The following is an 18,865-nucleotide window of genomic DNA, read 5'->3' as shown; positions in this document are numbered from 1 at the left end:
TATGTATAGCAAGTCACCACGATGTATACTTTATCTTATATTTATTTAAATTATACCTTGGTAAAGCTGAAGAAAATTTGATCATACCAGTTTGCTAAAACATGAATTATAATGAAGAAATTAAGTCTGCAATGACAGTTTTGTAATGATAAAATCTGCTAATTTAGAGATTGGAATGTAGCAACTTCAGAAGTTATCTTCATGGGCGGGGCCGTTGTTGTGGCTGTGCTGAGGGAATCCTGTGCTTCACTTGCAGGCCACTTCCGCGCTGGCTGGTTTGCTGGAGGAAGAGGTGCTGTCCACAACCAGTCGGCTCACAGATAATGCCTGGCGGGGCGCCGAGGCCTACCACTTCTTCATCCTGGCGCAGAGGCAGCTCTACGAGGGCTACGCGGACAGTGCACTGAAGACAGGTGGGCCTGCTCCCTAATGGGCGGGCTCTAAAATTCTAAACTGAATAGGAAGGGCCTTATAGTAATTTCAATAACACCTTTTTTCCAGTGGATTTATTTTGTTATGTTTGAGATTTGCTATCTATAATGTGTTTGTGCATTCCCCTTTTTGACATTCTTATTATTTTTTAATACATAGAAAGCAATATGTACGATTCACAGAAAAACAAGAAGTTTGAGATAAGCAAAAAGAACATTTGTAGCATTAACTATTCTATTTATTAAAAAACCCCCACTTAATTGCCATGTCCTTTTGTATGTGTGTATATATATATATTATATAAATATTTATAATCTATAATCTATATAATAAAATATATTACATAAAATAAATATATTTAAGTAAGTAAATTTGTTTTTCTACAATATTGGGAGTATAGCAGATCATACTTTTTAAAAACAGTAATATGTTGTAAAATATTTTTATATTAGTAGATAGATTTCTATAGCATTTAACTTTTTAAAATAAAAATGATACTTATATAACAATTTCAACTAAAACAAAAAGATAAAAGGTAAAAGATAAATTCAAAGATAAAAGTAAAATTTTATAACTCACAAATAGTCATTTCCAACATTTGGGTGAACTTCCTTTTTGACATTTTTTTAAATATATTTTTTTATTGATTTCAGAGAGGAAGGGAGAAGGAGAGAGAGGTAGAAAATCAATGATGAGAGAGAATCATTGATCCGCTGCCTCCTGGATGCCCCTACTGGGGATTGAGCCTGCAACCCAGGCATGTGCCCTTGACTGGAATTGAACCAGGACCCTTCAGTCCGCAGGCTGAGGCTCTATCCACTGAGCCAAACCAGCTAGGGCCCTTTTTGACATTTCTCTTTATCCATAAAGTTGCTGTTTGTATACAGTTTTACTGAAAAAAATATCAATACAATATATGTTGTTCAGGGGCTTGCTTTCTACCTTCAACAGTATATTGCAGTTATCTTTCCATGTTGGTAAAGAGAGCTATGTGACTATTTCTAGTAGTTGTGTAACATGCCATTGTATTTATGTACTGTAATGTATAGATTATTTACATGCAGTGTGATATATTAAGTCCAAAAGAGCATAGGTATGAGAATTTTCTTATAAGCCAGGACACATGAATGACTGAACCAAAGTGCTGTCAGATGGGCCACGACAGTACTGTAGAATGTCACCATCCACCCGGCCTCCCTGTAGCATCTTGGTTGGGCCACTGTGCAGTCACCAGGCTGCTGCTCCTGTCATCACCAGCACATCATACCCTCATAGATCATCAGTCTATATTTCCAGGACCGGAGCTGCCAGCTGGCGTTCCGGACCCTGGAGATCATGTAGCGTGCTTCCTCCTGCTAGTGCTCCGACCTCCCACCATTGTTTTCTTTCATTGTGCTAGAGCTCATGTAGGGTAAACTAAGCGCAGCACAGATTCTTTCCCAGGCGCCATCAGAATTGCCTTGCAAAGTCTACATTGTTCTTTCTTCCCCAGCTCTTCACCTGCGAGACTATGAAGACATTATCCCCGCCGTGGAGATCTACTCTCTGCTGGCACTCTGCGCCTGTGCCTGTGAAGCCTTTGGGACTTGTTCAAAAGCTTTTATTAAACTCGAATCGTTAGAGAGCCTCAGTCCCGAGCAGAAACAGCAATATGAAGACCTTGCTATAGAAATCTTCACCAAACATACGCCAAAAGACAATAGAAAATCGGAACTGGACAACCTTCTTAAAGGGTAAGGCTAGTTCTAATTAGTAAGTGTCATTCTACCTTTTTAGAAGTTTGGATTTCTGTATGTATAATAGTGTGATATAGTAGTTAAAGCACTAAGTTTTGAAGCAGGTTACCTTAACATTATACCCTATATTATTTAGTCTTAGAAGCATATTAATGCTTTATTTTCTCATTGTAAGAAAAGTTTTTAAGTTTACCTTGAAATATTTTTTATTCCTCAGTTTTTATTTATTTTATTTTATTTTTATTTTATTTTATTTTTTTAAAATATATTTTATTGATTTTTTACAGAGAGGAAGGGAGAGAGATACAGAGTTAGAAACATCGATGAGAGAGATCGATCAGCTACCTCCTGCACATCTCCCACTGGGGATGTGCCCGCAACCCAGGTACATGCCCTTGACCGGAATCGAACCTGGGACCTTTCAGTCCGCAGGCTGACGCTCTATCCACTGAGCCAAACCGGTTTCGGCATATTCCTCAGTTTTTAAATGTAATAAAGTGTTAAGTAATTAGAAGCTTTGAAGTATAATGATTTGTTCCTCTTATGTTCACAGAGGGAAAGGGAAACTGCCAACATGCGTTGCCACCGGCAGCCCCATCACCGAGTACCAGTTCTGGATGTGCAGTGTGTGCAAGCACTGCGTGCTGGCTCAGGAGATCAGTAACTACAACTTCTGTCCCTTATGCCACAGCTCAGTGGCATAAAGGAACGACGAGTCGTGTGTAACTGTAACACATAGTAGCGTATATGCATAGCTATCACTGTGTACATAATAAGGTCGACTTCCATACATTTTATATGAAAATCAGCATCTTTATTTCATAGTTGTATTTTGACATAAAATTATATATAAATTACGCCTATATATAATATCTATATTGTATACACATGTACATATTATGTATATAATTTTGTGTTAAACTATGACTATGAAATAATGATGCTGATTTTCTTATGAAACATATGGAAGTCAAGCTTATTTCATGTCTGTCTGTCATCTATCTATTTATCTATCTTATGGTTGGTTACATGATACTATGGAAATATTCTGAATAAGAAATTTTTTTCTCATAGTGTCAAGATTACTAAGTCACTGAAAAGTTTTGGCGAGGGCATAGAGGCAACATGAGAGTGGGGCGAAGTTGTACCAGAGGAGGTTAAACAATTTGCTTCAAGCCCCAAATCAGCTATTGACTCCTCAAGCCTTTCCGAACACATCTATTGGGAACTCTCTTTTGGGCCTTCTCATTTGCTATTAGTTCAACCATGCCTGAGCGCTAGAATTTTTCCTCCAGTTAATTATTTCAGATAGAGCCTGAGTGGCTGTCTCTACTTCTTGTTCTGTTTAATATAGAAACCAAAATCTCTAAATAACCTCTTGTAGACTTATTTATGTTCTTTGGGATTTATAGCTGTGAAAGTTTTAGTGATCGGCCATGTTTTGGGGACCTTGTCTGTCTTGAAAGTGGTACTAGAGGAAGACCCACAGCATGAGTTGACCCAACTGGTTTTATTCAACATGAAGGATTTTTTTCAGGATAACAACAACAAACTCTCCCGTGGTGAAAGGGGCACAGGGAACAAAATTGTCTATATGTAACAAATACTTGGAAAGAAGTTGGATAGAAGTAGTATATTAAAGATAGTATAGGAAACAGTTCTGTTCTGTTCTTGTAATAAGTCCCTTTAAGTAACGCTTTATCATATAACTTGGTCTGAACTATGTGAAGTTTCGGAGTCGCATGGTAAGCCAAAGTACTGAGATGACAGAACCTACTGATAAAGCTAAACAAGTAGGCACTGTGACCAAAAGCAACATAGCATTGTTAACCCGCCTGCTGTCCTGCACAAATATGACTGTATTAGACATTTTTTTTCTAAAGTACACTTTGAAATTATATTTTTGTATTTCAGGGGCTGATATCTTTGGTTTTATGTGGCATTAAGTGAAATAATATGAAAATAATAAATATTAAAGTAAAAAAAATGAGTTATCTTAAGTTTCCTTTATCTAGAACTTATGGATAACATGGTATTTGTTAGTTTAAATATTTTCGTGGGGGTTGGTTAGGAGGCTGTTGGGCTGCAGAGTGGATAAGGGAAGAAAGGGTCTGGAGGCATAATGCGCTTTTGCTACCAAACAGGAGAAACTGTGACCACCACCACCTATTAGGGTACTAGGCGAATGTCAGGTGACTGGAGGTTAGAGTGCAGTGATCCTTAGAGGCCTCACAGAGTTCTCATTTAGAAATGGGGGAGAGGGGAAAATTATGTTACTAGACTTTTAAGAGAAAATCAAGAGTATTTAATTTGATGATGATATAGCTCCAAGATCTTACTACTGAGTTTCTAAAATGCAAATAGCAATATTATGCTGCCCCCTTCTGTGTATTCTTATTATTTTCTCAATTCATTTTAAAAATAATCACTATACTATTTAAAATTGACAAGTGCTGGTGAGGATATGGAGCAGTTGAAACCCTTGTATGTTGCTGATGGAAATGCAAAACAGTACACCAACTTTGGAAAAGTTGAGTTTTAGAAGTGCTCCATATATATTATGGAAATACATGTTTGCCTGTGTGTATATGTATGAGTGTGTGTGTTGTTTTAAAAGAATTTCATTTTTTGCTGCTCCAGTTAACAAAATGGAAGTTTTATTGAGGCCCCAGGGCCTGGGGGCTCAGGTAGGCGGCCACCCTGTGGGGAAGGAGGAGCCTGATTTGACTTTCTTCATGGGGCACAGGTTGTTGGTGTGGCCACACTTCCTGTGGCAGTTGACAGCATGGGGCTGCAGCAAGCATAACACTGTCAGCAGATCATCTTGTTTTAGTTGTATCTCTGGGTGAGCTGGCAGAGGGAAGGCTTGATGATGCCACTCTGCAGGCCAAGTACCCGTGTAGGTGGACTCTATGGAAGACGGGCATGAGGTGGAGGGACAGCCACTGAACCTGCCCCAGCACCTGTCACAGGGCACGACCCTTCAGTGTCCTGTAGACCAGAGCTTCTCGTGTGATGGGGACGCCATGTCAGAATCCCGAGTGTGTTCTATGAGCAGGTGGACACACCAACCAGCCTGCCCCCCAGAATCTCCATCTCTGCATTCCCCACTCTTATCAGATACATGATTCGAGATACTTTCTCCCCTTCTCGGGGTTGTCTTTTTACTCTGTTGATAGCCTTTTTGTTGTACAGAAGTTTCTAATTTCCATGAAGTACAATTTATTTTTCCTTTTGTTGTCTGTGCCACTGGTGTCATATCCAAGATTGCTAAATGCAGTGTCATGAGGGTTTTTGTCTTGTTTTCGTCTAAGAATTTTGTATTTTCAGCTCCTATATTCAGTTCATTAATCCATCTTGAGTTAATTTTTAAATATGGTGTTAGGTTAGGATCCAACTGCATTCTTTTGCATGCAGATATCCAGTTTCCCAGCACCATTTATTGAGAAGACTGCCGTACGCCAGTGCCACCCTATTTTGATCACTGTAGTAGCTTTGTAGTAAGATTTTAAATCAGGAAGCACGAGTCCTTCAACCTTGTTCTTTTTCAAGATTGTTTTGGCTACGTGGGATCCCCTGAAATTCCATATGGATTTAGAATCGATTTTTCTATTTCTGTAAAAGCATCATTGGGGTTTTGAGGGATTCCAGTGAATCTGTGACGGCATATTTACTAGTAAAATATAGTTTTACAATCCATGAACATAGGAAGTCTATTTATGTCTTTACTTTCTGCAACGTTTCATTGTAGAAGTCTTTTACTTTACCTCCTTGGTTAATTCCTAAGTATTTTATTATTTTTGATGTTATTGTACATGGAATTGTTTTTTCTTTATTTCCCCTGGATTATTCATTTTACATAATTTTTACTTGAATTAAACATACTTAAATTTCTATATGGGTTTCCTTTTGGCATAAAAAGTCAAGGAAAGTAAAGTAACATCATAGACCACAGACCTTCGGCACAAACTACTATTTCATTAATCTTTATACTATTCCAAAGGTTCAAAAGGGTTGAGAAGTTTACAATCTATGGGGCTAATAAACCGTTTGAATTGGGACGCTGGACCATGGGACAACTGAGTGGGATTCCACAGAGTCTCGGGGTTAACCAGAGCCTGCTCGGAACTGGGGTGTCTTGCTCGGGTAGACGCTGAAACCCGATAGGTGCTGCACTTCCCCATTCATAAAACAACCGAGGTCTCTTCCGCTTCCGGCATGGGCAGGCTCCTCGCCGCCCCCCCCCCCCCCATTGTAACAAAGGGCAGGCTCCTCGCCCCCCCCCTCCCCCCCATTGTAACAAAGGGCAAGCTCCTCGCAGCATTGGGCCACGGGGTTGGGAGCCAGTTCGATCTATCACTTTCCTGGGGACCGAGGCCGACAGGACTAACAGTAACGAAGGACCTGCCCTTCCCAGGGGCCGGTCCCAGCTCTCCCGGCAGCCTGCGCGCCCCGCCTGCGCGGCGCTGTCCCCCGGGCTAGCGCGGAGGGTAAACGCCGGGTCCGGAAGTGGCTTTGCGGTTCCGCCCCTGAAATCAGCCCGCATCCCACCCCGAAGGCCAGACCTCCGACCGCGATGTCGGGGCCGCAGGGGCAGGGAAGCCGCGCAACCCTAGGCCTCGCCCAGGCCCACTTCGACAAGGGCGAGTACGCCGAGGCCGAGGCGCTGTACTCCGCTTACATTCGCCAGTGCGCCTGCGCAGCTTCCGCGGGAGCGCCGCCCGGGAGGTAACTATCGCGAGACATGGGGCCGGCGGCGTCCTCGCGAGGTGGGCGCTGGGGCCGCGCAGCCGCTCTGCTCGCCCCCTGAGCTGCAGGGCCGACTCAGCTGCGGGGACGCGGGGCAGGTGCTCGTTTTCTCCGAAGGCGGGAGGGGGGCGTCCGGGAGCGTCGGCCAGTCCCGCACCCGGGACGTCCCCCTCTCTCGGTCCTCCCTCTCGGGGACTCCGAGCGGAAAGCGCTTTTCCACCCGTCATTTAACAGCGGATCCCGGGACCCGGTGAAGGCTCTGCGAGCACCCCAGTCACAGCAAGGCAACGGTTTCTCACGTGCCCGGAGGAAAGTGTAAATATAAGGAATACAGTACAATGTCCCTCCCGGTCGTCACGGTTCGGCTTCCGTGCCATCCCTGCACCCAGACCTCACGTTCTGTATCTGTGGGTGTTTCAAATGCATCTCTAAGTGTTAAGGATTCTTAAGACATAACCGCAATATCTTTATCACATAATTCCTTCATAGCAAATGCCCAGGAAAGGTTGGAGCTTTCCTGATGGGTCAGTAAAGTTGGTGTTTTTTTGGTTGTTGGTTTTCTGCAGATGGTTCAAGCCAGGGTGCACATCAGGGCTCCTAATCTATAGCCCCCCCCCACGCCCCCTTTTTGCAATCCCTCAGAAAGGAGACACCTACTAAGAAGGGCTCCTGGTGGCCAGTTGGGCTCAGATGTAAAAACAACAGCCGAGCAGCCATCCCTACCCACGGGCCTCTCATGCAAAACTGCACTTGAGGGCGCAGAGGCCTGCACCGAACTGCCTGCTGCGCTGGGTGCCTGCAGGTCCCGGAAATCCTATTCAGACCAATAGGACGGAGGCTTTCCCGTCCCGAGGGAGACGCACAGCTCTGGCTTACCGAGTAGGTGTCAAAGAGCATTCACCCAGCAGCAGGCGTCTCGATGCCCTCTAGTCCTGTTTCTCTTCCTCCTTGGCACAGCTCCGCCTGAGGGCACCGTGTGCAGCTGTAGCAAATAGCATTTCTGCCCCTTTGCCAGTTTTAGAAAGAAAGCCTGCATGGCTTAGTAGAAGGGAGCTCCGTGCGCCTGAATTCCAGCCCTGGCGCTGCCGCATAGCTTCACCTTTTCTCTGCCTCAGTTTCTCATCTGTGAAATGAATCTTCCCTTTCCTTACAGTTCTGCAATTCTAGGAGCTCATGGGTTGAAACGGAATTCTTCAGCGTTTTCCTTTATGTGTATCTTTTAGAGTTTAAAATTATTAGAAAAATACTGGGTCACTGAATCATTTTGAAATAGTTTTTGCAAACTTTGAATTTCTCTTCATACCCAAAAGTATAGCCTTAGCCATAACCCAATTTCCAAATGTTTTTTTTTTTTCTTTGCTAAAGTGAGCGAATGCTAGACAGCCACATTTGGATTATGTAATCTGGTTAATGACATTACCAGAAATACTGTTATTATAAAAATCTCAATATTGCAGAAAAAGTTTGGGACTTTAACTATTAGCCCATATCTTTAAAATATGAAACAACTTTCACATGAAAAGTAGGCTTTTAGTATTTGTTGTACTGAGATCTAATTCTGAATCAAACATTCTATGATCCTCTGAATATATTAAATTTATAACAAAGCTTTGAAGCTTGGAAATTTAATGACTAAAACCTTACTGGACTCCTGATGCTGCATTTTTCTTAAAACTCTTTACGGGGTAGCAGCTCACCTAGTGTAATAGATGAAGGGAGTGTGCCCGCTTGTGCAATGGTGCTCGTGGCACCCAGAAGTCTCTTTCAGTCATAGATCATAGAAACAGACATTTTCTTTTTAAAAGATTTTTAAAAATATGTTTATATGTTTTTTTATTTCAGAGAGAAAAAGGGAGAGGGAGAAACATCAATGATGACAGAGAATTTCTGATCTCATTGATCAGCTGCCTCCTGCACGCCCCCTATTGGCACACAACCCAGGCATGTGTCCTGATTGGGGATCGAACTGTGACCTCCTGGTTCATGGGTGGAGGCTCAACCACTGACCCACGTCAGCCAGGCAAACAGATGTTTTCTAAAATTGCGGTAATTCCACTCTGTGGCTAGCAAACTTAGACTTGATGGAGACCTCTAGGCTGTGAGCAGCAGTAGTTTCAGTCTCACATTTCCAGGATCAAGATTAAGGGAAGTAACTTTTTTTTTTTTCCCCCTTGACAAGGGAAGTAACTTTTAATAACACTGACGGCAGTCACAAATATAGCAGTGAAATGACAGGTGCGTTTGGGCTGTATCTTCCCTGGTTGGTTCACATTTGAGAATCCCTTTGGGGGGGAAAGAGAGGAAGACAGAAGCATCTCTGATACAGAGCAGAGCCCAGGAGTGTTCTCTGTGCAGACTTGTCCGGCAGGGCCTTGGGGTGGAGGGTGAGGGAGGGGAGGGCTGTGTAACCTGTGGGGCTGGTGGCTCAGGGCTGCCTGGGCTTCCTTTCAGGAATGTCTGTTCGCTTCACGCTCCTTGGGCAGCCTCTGCAGCCCTCAGATGCAGAGCTGGTTCTGCCCACAGGAGCCCCAAAGTGCACTGGCGCCTTCAGACCCCTCTAGCAGGAAGCCGGCCTGGCCTTGGGGAGGGTCCCAGCCAAAGGGCAAGGAAGGCAGCTCTCTGCCCAGAAAGCACGCCCTGGGGATCAGCGAGTTGACTTTTCACTTAGGGTGAACTTTTATCTCGTTATCGGTGGCAATGATTTCAGATCTCACTGTTTGGGGATCACTTAAACATTTGAGGGTGAAGTCGATGGTGAACTTTGCGACATGTTCACAGCGAACTCCAGCTCTGGCGCTCCCTCCTCGCTCAGCTGGAGTCTGACCTGTCATCTTTGCCCTGCTGGCACGTGCTTAGAAAGCGAACAGTGAATTTGATGCTGTATTTCAGCCAGACAAGTTGGCAGTGAATAGGGGCTTTGAGCACACCGCAACATGAATGTGCTTTTCCAATGGACAACGTAGCGCTCTAACCCTGCTGGTGCAGACAACGGGGTTAGACCAAACCGATCCACCGCTTTCCTTTCTGTGCCCTTGGTTTCTCAGAGGGGATGCTGCAAGCTGTCGCTATGAAGTCTGACAATAACCCGAAAGAGAATGAGGGTGGAGCTGGGAGGAATTTGGTAACGCGGTGTGTGTTTTTCACGTGAACTTCTTGTTTAAAGCGAATGCAGCCCTGAGGATTTGGCTACTGCGTATAACAACAGGGGGCAGATCAAGTACTTCAGGGTTGATTTCTACGAAGCCATGGAGGACTACACGTCGGCCATAGGAGTCCAGCCCAATTTTGAAGTTCCCTATTACAACCGAGGGTTGATACTGTATAGGCTGGGTAAGACTCTTTTTCCCCTTGGGTCCTTAGTTGTACTGGCTGAATTGAGAGCCCCTGAATGTTGTAAAACGAATGTAATGATCGTTAAGTCTTAGAAGTTATGCCAAATTTAGGTCTGGAGCCTGGAACAGAGGGATTGTTCTGAGTTTATTTTAAGCTTTCAATAGGCATTATAGGCCACAGCGGCGCGCTGGGGAGGGAATTGGACGTGGGCGCGGAGAGGGAGGGTGACCCCATTACTTTGTGCCTGTAACATCCCCAAAGGCGAATGGAGGGTAATGCTGGTGATCACCTGCGAGTTTTCTGAGTTAAAATCTTTGAAGGCACACGAGATGAGGTAAAGTGAAGGAGTTTTAAATCCTTGGAATCAAGGTACTGTTTTTTTATTGTAAAGGGTTAAAAAGAATATTTCCTGTTGCCTAATTTTACTGTAATTATCTAAAACAGTTGATACAACTTTGTTGAGATTTCATGATGGTTTATGCTGTTTACCTGTTAAATCTTAATAAGTAAACCCCTAGCTAAATTTTTCACAGAGAGGAAGGGAGAGAGATAGAGAGTTAGAAACATCGATGAGAGAGAAACATCAATCAGCTGCCTCCTGCACATCCCCTACTGGGGATGTGTCTGCAACCTAGGTACATGCCCTTGACCGGAATCGAACCTGGGACCTTTCAGTCTGCAGGCCGACGCTCTATCCACTGAGCCAAACCGGTTCCGGCCTAGCTAAATTTAAGTATTGTTCTAGAAGGGCAGATACAATTGTTTTGGTGTAGACATTCCTATATCATTATTAAGAGGAAAAATTTCTTCAGTAGAAGGGGTTGAAAGCTCATAAATATAAAAGCATGTGTATCCTAACTTTGCTGTGAATTATGTAAGAAAATACTCAGCTGTTTCTCTCTCCCATTTTTTTTTTTTTTTTGGATTCTGGTACAGGATACTTTGATGATGCCTTGGAAGATTTCAAGAAAGTATTAGACTTAAATCCTGGATTTCAAGATGCGACTTTGAGCTTAAAACAGACTATGCTAGACAAAGAAGAAAAACAAAGAAGAAACTATTGAAAAATTTAACTTTGAAATATTAATTCATGATCCATACAGCTGGCGTCTCACTGTCTCTAGTTTAAAGTAGGTGTTGAGTGATTTTTATTTCTATTTAAGATAAAAAGCTTCATACATGAGCACTAAAAGTTAAATAGTTGGTTTAAGGTAGTTAATTTCAGATTAAGTATTTATATTGAATAGGTATGCTTTTTATAAAGTATAAATAAGTAACAATGTATAATTATATGTGTTAACAGTAAAATATGTAAAGAAATGTGATATTTTTAGTAAAATAATTTTTTGCTATATTTTTAGTCCCAATTTTTATAAAATTTATATCTATAGAAAAGTTGAAGTATAAAATAGTAAACACTCTTTAGATTCACCAGTCGTTAAAATTTTCACACTTGCTTTTTCTCTATATTTAAATGTGTAACTTTTGGCTGAACCATTTGAAAATAAGTTGCAGACACCATAATGCTTTCCCACTAAATATTTTATCCTGCATCTTCTAAGAATAGAGACATCCCCCTTTATAGCCACACTGCCATTATAATACCTAATAAAACGAACAGTTCTATAATATAATCCGTACCCGGCCTCAATTCTAACTTTACCAATTGTTTCCAAAATGTATTGTGTAGATTTTTATTTCTGGATCTGGAGTCAATCAAATTACATTGCATTTTGTTATGTTTCTTTTGAGTTCTTAAAATTTTTTTTTCTTGTTGTTGGCTGTATTACAGATGTCCCCATTTTTCCCCACCTTTGCTCCCTTTCTCCCCACCCCTGCCTCACCCCAGGCCTTCATTCTTTGAGTTCTTTTATTTATTTTTTATTTTTTTAATATATTTTATTGATTTTTTACAGAGAGGAGGGGAGAGGGATAGAGAGTTAGAAACATCGATGAGAGAGAAACATATATCAGCTGCCTCCTGCACATCTCCCACTGGGGATGTGCCCACAACCCAGGTACATGCCCTTGACCGGAATTGACCCTGGGATCCTTGAGTCCGCAGGCCAACGCTCTATCTGCTGAGCCAAACCGGTCAGGGCTCTTTGAGTTCTTTTAATCTAGAAGAGTCCCCTGCCCATGTTCTCCCCATGGCATTAGCTTTGAGAGCAGAGCTATCTTATGTAGCGAGAAAGAGAGATGTATCATTTGGGGTTAAAAATAAACAAATGTCCTACAGGAGAGCGATTTGAAAGAATTCAACTTCCACTGACTTTCTCTAGAAATCACTGATAAGGTAGGTTAGGATTTAAATATTGAACATAATTTTCTGTCTGCAAATAATGACTGTACTTATGGTCATCATCAACATTTACTGAACCCTTACTAAAAGTCAGACACTGTTCAAACTCTTCACAGAATAAATTGGGAGGGGGATGGAGGGGATGGGAAGGCGAGGAGCTGACAAAAGCACTTAGTAAATATAAAGCTGTAAAAAATCTGTTTTATTTGGGCGCTGCCAACAAACGAGTGGGTGTGAGGAAGCTGAAGGGAGAGCAAGCCAAAGGCAGCCATGCCATCTACATTTTTAATGTTTTTATCATTGAGGTTTGGTTTTCAAAGATGCCGCTCCTGCATCCTGGGATCTCGAAAACTGGTTTATTATTGCTGTGGAAAGCCTTTAGGGGTGGAAGTGGCCTAATAGGGAGAAAGGCGCAGAGGAACTTCTGTGGTTTTCTCCTTGCAATCACCACCATCGATCAGCCTTGGAACTTTTTACATTTTATTTTATTTTTGAGTTTAAGGGATCTCATGAAGCAGAAATAATCACCCAGTTTGTAGTTAATAAAGAACATCTGGCAAAATACATGGAGAATTTGGGCTGTAGGTGGATGAATATTAAAAGGAAACGAGGTTTGAAAGGAAACAAAAATTCTCAATATTTCTGGAATTATTCACATTTTCCAATAGAATCTATCTTTCCATTTGTTATAAAAGAAGGTATTAAGTTACATTAAGATGTACAAAACCCCCCTTAAGAAAACTTTCATTTAAAAAGTAAGGTCCTGCCGGACTGGCATGGCTTAGTGGTTGAGCATCGACCTATGAACCAGGAGGTCATTGTTGGATTCTCGGTCAAGGCACATGCTCAGGTTGTGGGTTCGATCCCCCACAGTAGGGGGCTTGCAGAAGGCAGCCGATTAATGATTCTCTCTCATCATTGATGTGTCTATCCTTCTCTCCCTCTCCCTTCCTCTATGAAATCACTAAAAACATATTTAAAAAATATATATTTTATTGATTTTTCAGAGAGAGGAAGGGAGAGGGATAGAGAGTTGGAAACTTCGATGAGAGAGAAACATTGATCAGCTGCCTCCTGCACACCTCCTACTGGGGATGTGCCCGCAACCAACGTACATGCCCTTAGTTGGAATCGAACCTGGGACCTTTCAGTCCACAGACCGATGCTCTATCCACTGAGCCAAACCGGTTAGGGCTCACTAAAAACATATTAAAAAAAAAAATAAAATAAAAAACAAGGTTCCTAGACCCTGGGGGAGCTTCAAGCCATTCTACCCAGAACATCAAATACTTAAATAATGCTTTGTAGCTATTTTTTCTTGGATCATATTCTCTTTTTCCTATTCCTGACTAGGATCAGATATAATATGAAAAAACAAAAAACAAAAACCCAACAAAAAACAAAAACCCAAGAAATTTCATTTGGGTTGTTGAATTTGTTATTCAATGTTTCTCCATCCTTTATCAGAAAAAAACAATTTCGTGAAGTTCACAGTCAGCACTTCCTGGTTAGAACCCAGACACTTTTTTTCTCTTAAGTTATTTTTTGTTTCAAGTTACTGGCAATAACTAAAGAATAATATTTTCATCGTTTATCTTCTTCAGAATTTTAGGCATTACACATTCCAATTCTAATGAATTGACCAAGTAGTACCTTTGGTACATGCCTTAAAGATATTCTTCTAAGTTTGCTGGCGTTCAGTTTGCCCACATTTCATTTTCTAGTAGAAAAGCACCCAAAGTCCATTGTTTTCCAGGTTTTCTCTCTGCAAAAACAAGGCTGAAAGTTCTGGTTTATTACAAGGTTCATCTTCCACAAAATAAGGTAAGAGAGACCAAGTGGCTTTAAGTTGCTTTTTAGCTTAGAAAATTAGTCCTAACTCTTCAGCATGCAGTTTTTATTTCTTCCTTTTCTGAAATCTGGAGCTGAGTAAAGCCAGTTGACTGACTTTGTGATAGCAAACTATGGTCTGGCTGGTGAGATAGCAAACTACATTCCAGGTCAGCTTTAGCCCTGGTCTAATTGCCTTTTCTAAAACTTGCCTGGTTTTTTTTCTGTCTTTCACTGGCCTCTCTACCCTCCCTACACCATCCATCATCTTGGCCCCTCCCCGTTTGCAGGCTCACGTCTTTCTCAGGAGACAGACTCTATTTCAGCTCTGCCACCCCGGGCAAATCAGTTCATTATTAACACTGATACTCATCTCCACATCAGACTTAACTCGATGCTTCCAGTGATTAAACCCATCTCTTGCTTAATTTTTTAACCTGTCCCTGAAAATACTTACGCTAAGTCAAAAGTCACTGAGTGAAGAAATTATTTCCAATACTTTTTAATTGGAAAAAATGATGAATTCCGTCTAGCCCGAGATACCCAAATACTTTTTACAGACATAAAAACAGATCAGTTGAGCAATGAAAACAGTTTTACATAAGGAACAGCAATTTGAAATGATAATGTTTACAGCAATCACATCAACTATAATGACTTGAGTGTTTACTCGTCTTTTTCTTTTTTGTCTGTAGCATTAAAAAAGCTTTATGGAGGTATAATTCACATATACAGTTCATCCATTAAAAGTGTGTAATTCAGTGGTTCTAAATATATTCAGAGTTTCTGTATTTTTTAAGCTTTATGGGTCTCATAGTCTTCCTGCAGGCAAACTGTATTTAATGAAGGTATTTCGGGCAAATTAAAGGCTAAATGGGAGAGTGCTTCAAAACACCCAACCACACACACACACGCTCACACACACACACACACACACACACACACACTCCAGTTTGATTCCTGTGAGAACCTCTGGTTAGAAATAGAAACTTGTGTTCCTTCTCCCTCGGAAGCTCTGACGTTGTAATATTTCTTCTTATGGCATATTTATTTAACGTATTTGATTGAACAGGTTGTTTATAAAAACAAATTGTTGACAAACACCTCGTTTAGTTTTTCAAGAGGCAAGTGGAGAACTAAGCAGTGGGCTATGTGAGCTCAGTGTGTAATTTTACAGCCTCCACATAATTTCATGTTTGGGTGTTTTCTGTATTTCTAAAAAAACGCGACAGTAAATTATGAGAGACGGATTCCAGTTAAAAATGGCATCAAGTCAGAGCGGGGGAGAGATTTGTTAAAAGTCATTGCTAATGCTAGGGGTCATCAGAAGACCATCGCATTCGTTACAGAAAGGAAAGAAGGATGAGAAACACGATTTAATTTTGGAGGTAAAACAAAGCAATCGGTAAGATTTAAAAAATAGCTTATGCTTTTTAAAATCATAAGAAGGTAAAGTACACACTCACATAGCGAAAGACAAATGATCAAACACTGAGACCTGCAAGGAAGTCCAACAGCAGGAATGCTGGCCAGTGACTCTGCGTGTGAGAGTGAAATAGGAGCGCAGAAGTAGCACCCGGGTTTGGATCTGTCAGCAGCGCAGTGAAGTCTTACTTTTCACAGAACAGGAAGCCGAGGCTAAGAAACGCAGGAACTTGCCTGAAGCTATGTCCCAAATCCACATAAACAGGTTGTATCCACAGATTTTTGTTGTTGTGGCTGGCATCAACTAGAGGAGACACACGACCCTTTTCTGGGGGCCCTGATACCAAGTTTAATTTGCCCATAAACGCTTTAGTGCCCATCCAGGTGAGTATCAACATAATATTAAAGTCTGTTTCGTTTTAATAATGGAACATTATTGCAATTCCAGAATCGCTTGTTCGTCATTTTCCTTCCTGATTGAAAACAGACACGGAAGATGGTGAAAAGGAGATTAATCTGAAGAGCAAAGTGCATTTGGAAAATTGAAAACCACAGCTGCCAATATGTAAATTTGTATCTTATGTTAAGAAAAGTATCCAACAGTTATAAATAAGGCAAAGGGAGGATTCCCCTCCTTTCAATTTCAAACAGCGCCCAGCCTCCCAGAGCCACCAGGGACAATTTCATTCTCAGGGCTGTGTCTTCTTTTGATTTTTTTTTTATTTGCTCTTGATTAGGGCCCAGGCTCTGTGAGATGACATGCAACTGGTAGGTAGGCTTTTTTTTATTCATTATTATCTTTTTATAACGTCTTTTCTTTATTGATTAAGGTATTACATATGTGTCATTGCCCCATTGCCCCCCCCCCCCCCCCCCTCATGCTCTCACCCCCCTGTTGTCTGTGTCCATTGGTTAGGCCTATATGCATGCATACAAGTCCTTTGGTTGATCTCTCCCCCTTACCCCCACCCTCCCCTACCTTCCCTCTGAGGTTTGACGTTCTGATAGATGCTTCTCTGGTTGGTAGGCTTTTGTCCAGATGAGGCGCACATGATTTTTGTAATAGCAGAAACAAGAACCTCAAGGATTATGGATTTATCACCCTGGAGGACTTTGACCAGTTTGGGTTCTAACCTGGTAACTTCATTTCCCAATTTTTTCTTCATTGACTGTAAACACTCAGTTCCCAAATGCTCGTTTACCATCCTGGTGGTTCTCTTATTCATGAGTTAAGTCACACTTGCCATGTGTTATTCTGTATTCTTGTAAGAGTCATGCTTACCTTAAAAAAAAAAGTACATTTTGACACTTCTATGGAAAAACAACTTCAATAGAGTTTTTGTCATTAATAGAGTCACATACATTATTTCTTGTAGGAATAAGAGAGAAGGGGGACTGAAAAGTTTCTATTGCCTATTGATTTTAAATATTCAATCATTCCTGTTTGGATTATGTGAAGCCGAATTGAAGAAAAGTGTAGGGAAGGCCAGAACCTTAAATTAAAACATATGTAGGTACTTTTCAAAGTCGGCAAGAGCTGCGAGGAGTATACCTTATGGTAAAAAGTGAAAATTTCCTGGCGAAGGCCCCTCCTCATCCTCACTCTTAGGTGGCAGCCACTGTGAGGTTATACCTACCCTTCCAGACCTTTTCCTATGTACGAATACACAGACACATGGATGCAGGTACATGCAGAGAATTATGGCCTACATATCAGTAGTTTAAATCATTTATTATCTTGGACATTCGTCTATGTAAGAGCATAGAAATCTGCATTCTTCTTAGTCTCATGATATTTAAAAACCACATTAGAAATGCTTGCCAATTTTTGGTTATAAAATTAATAATGCTCATGGTAATAAAAATTAAAACGGGCAGGAGGTATAAATGAGCGAGACCCCCTCTGCCTCCACATTCCGCTCTAGAACTAAACACTTTTAACCAGAGCGACTGGACACAAAGGGTTAAATGCTCGTTTTCCTGTTCCCACTGGTCACATCTTTAAAAAATTACTTTTCATTCCTCCCGCCACCTTTGCGGCTCTCTGGCCTCGAGGCAGTTTTGACCAGTCTGTACCAAGAATACCTCTGAATAGGTCCACGTTTATTTGAGCCTGTTCCCACCTCATTAGAGTGCTCTTTGTAAGATGACAAGCGGCTGGAACACATGCTTACAATGTCCCAAACTGAGTCCTTGGCCTCCCCACTCTGCTGGGTGTTTCCAGGCGCTGGCTTCGTGGGCCAGACTCCTTCCATCTGGGCCCCAGCAGCCAGTGTGTGGGTTCTGACAGCCTTGCTCTGGAGTCCAGCAATGTCTCCCTCCACTGCACCCCAGGCCAAGATGTCACCCCCTCTTTTGTGCAGGTCTCTCAAAGAGTCTCCTGCCTGGTCCTTCCCCCCCCCCCCGGGTCTGTTCCAGCACAGCCATCAGAGGGGGTTTGCCAAAAGGCAGTGGCTCTCCTCCCTGAGACTGAGCAGCTGAGTGCTCACAAAGGCCTGTGTCCAGTGAGGAGCAGCACCTTGCTGTGCCCGCCCTGCCCCTCACCCCACGGCCTGGCCCGCCCCGCCTTCAAGCCTTTGTCTGTCACCCTAAGGTGGCCCCCCTTTGACCGCCCTGATTAAAACTGCAGATCCCGTGCATACGCCTCCTCTCACTTTCTTTTTCTCTCTCGACCCAGACTATGTACTTACTCGTCTGTCTCTGTCCTCTCCTCCCAGGAGGTAAGCTATGTCAGGGCGGGACATCTGTCTGTTTTGTTGTTATCGGCTGTGTCATCAGCACCTTGACCGGTGAATGGCACTCAGAAGGGCCTCAGGTACGTTGAATGAATAAATGAATGAGGTCTCCAACCTACTCGTTGACTTGCTTTTCAGATCTTGCAGATTTACCTCCGGCTGTTAAGTGTGGCGTAGGCAAGAGTTCGATCCCTTGTTTCACAGTTGATCTTGAGACCGTGGCCTGGTTTGTAGTTCAGTTTTCCTTTTATTGTAAATAGCTGACTGTCCTAGTTTAATTCAGAGGAAGAAAGCGCTCCAAAAGAGCAGGTCAGATTCCGCAG

The 18,865-nt window shown here is 42.2% G+C and overlaps 2 protein-coding genes across 9 annotated transcripts in view; both read left to right on the top strand.

Moving 5' to 3' along the window:
* Positions 1–4,178, top strand: part of WDR35 (WD repeat domain 35) — a 47,438-nt gene extending 43,260 nt beyond the window's left edge. For both annotated transcript variants that reach the window (XM_070428725.1, XM_070428723.1), the window contains 3 exons: positions 257–413; positions 1,925–2,165; positions 2,722–4,178. In XM_070428725.1, the coding sequence (XP_070284826.1) occupies positions 257–413; positions 1,925–2,165; positions 2,722–2,872 (549 nt within the window). In that variant the 3' untranslated portion in view covers positions 2,873–4,178. The remainder of the gene's footprint in view (positions 1–256; positions 414–1,924; positions 2,166–2,721) is intronic.
* Positions 4,179–6,521: 2,343 nt separating this feature from the next.
* TTC32 (tetratricopeptide repeat domain 32) lies at positions 6,522–18,543 on the top strand. Of its 7 annotated transcripts, XM_070428732.1 has the most exons (7): positions 6,522–6,896; positions 10,081–10,247; positions 11,187–11,380; positions 14,309–14,376; positions 16,256–16,372; positions 16,545–16,575; positions 16,835–18,446. In XM_070428732.1, exons 1-3 carry the CDS (start codon positions 6,745–6,747, stop codon positions 11,312–11,314), a joined length of 447 nt encoding a protein of 148 aa, XP_070284833.1. In that variant the 5' UTR covers positions 6,522–6,744; the 3' UTR covers positions 11,315–11,380; positions 14,309–14,376; positions 16,256–16,372; positions 16,545–16,575; positions 16,835–18,446. The 7 variants fall into 7 exon arrangements, with proteins under 7 accessions (XP_070284833.1, XP_070284834.1, XP_070284830.1 ...); XM_070428733.1 differs by lacking the exon at positions 16,835–18,446 and adding an exon at positions 18,525–18,543 and having other exon boundaries at positions 16,256–16,575; XM_070428729.1 differs by having other exon boundaries at positions 16,545–18,446.
* The last annotated feature ends 322 nt before the right edge of the window (positions 18,544–18,865 follow it).

Source organism: Myotis yumanensis, unplaced genomic scaffold (assembly GCF_028538775.1).
Source record: "Myotis yumanensis isolate MYYU_CA2020_CCGP unplaced genomic scaffold, mMyoYum1.0.hap1 SCAF_11, whole genome shotgun sequence".
NCBI classification, from domain to species: domain Eukaryota; kingdom Metazoa; phylum Chordata; class Mammalia; order Chiroptera; family Vespertilionidae; genus Myotis; species Myotis yumanensis.
Note: the sequence above shows the minus strand (reverse complement) of the source record. Positions and strands in the feature narration are given on the sequence as shown.

Bases quoted from the DNA above. Each gene is read 5' to 3' on its own strand.
- TTC32 (XM_070428733.1), top strand. From the start codon at position 6,745: ATGTCGGGGCCGCAGGGGCAGGGAAGCCGCGCAACCCTAGGCCTCGCC. The intron at 6,897-10,080 runs GTAACTATCGCG...TCTTGTTTAAAG, and splicing joins GCGGGAGCGCCGCCCGGGAG to CGAATGCAGCCCTGAGGATT. The intron at 10,248-11,186 runs GTAAGACTCTTT...ATTCTGGTACAG, and splicing joins GTTGATACTGTATAGGCTGG to GATACTTTGATGATGCCTTG.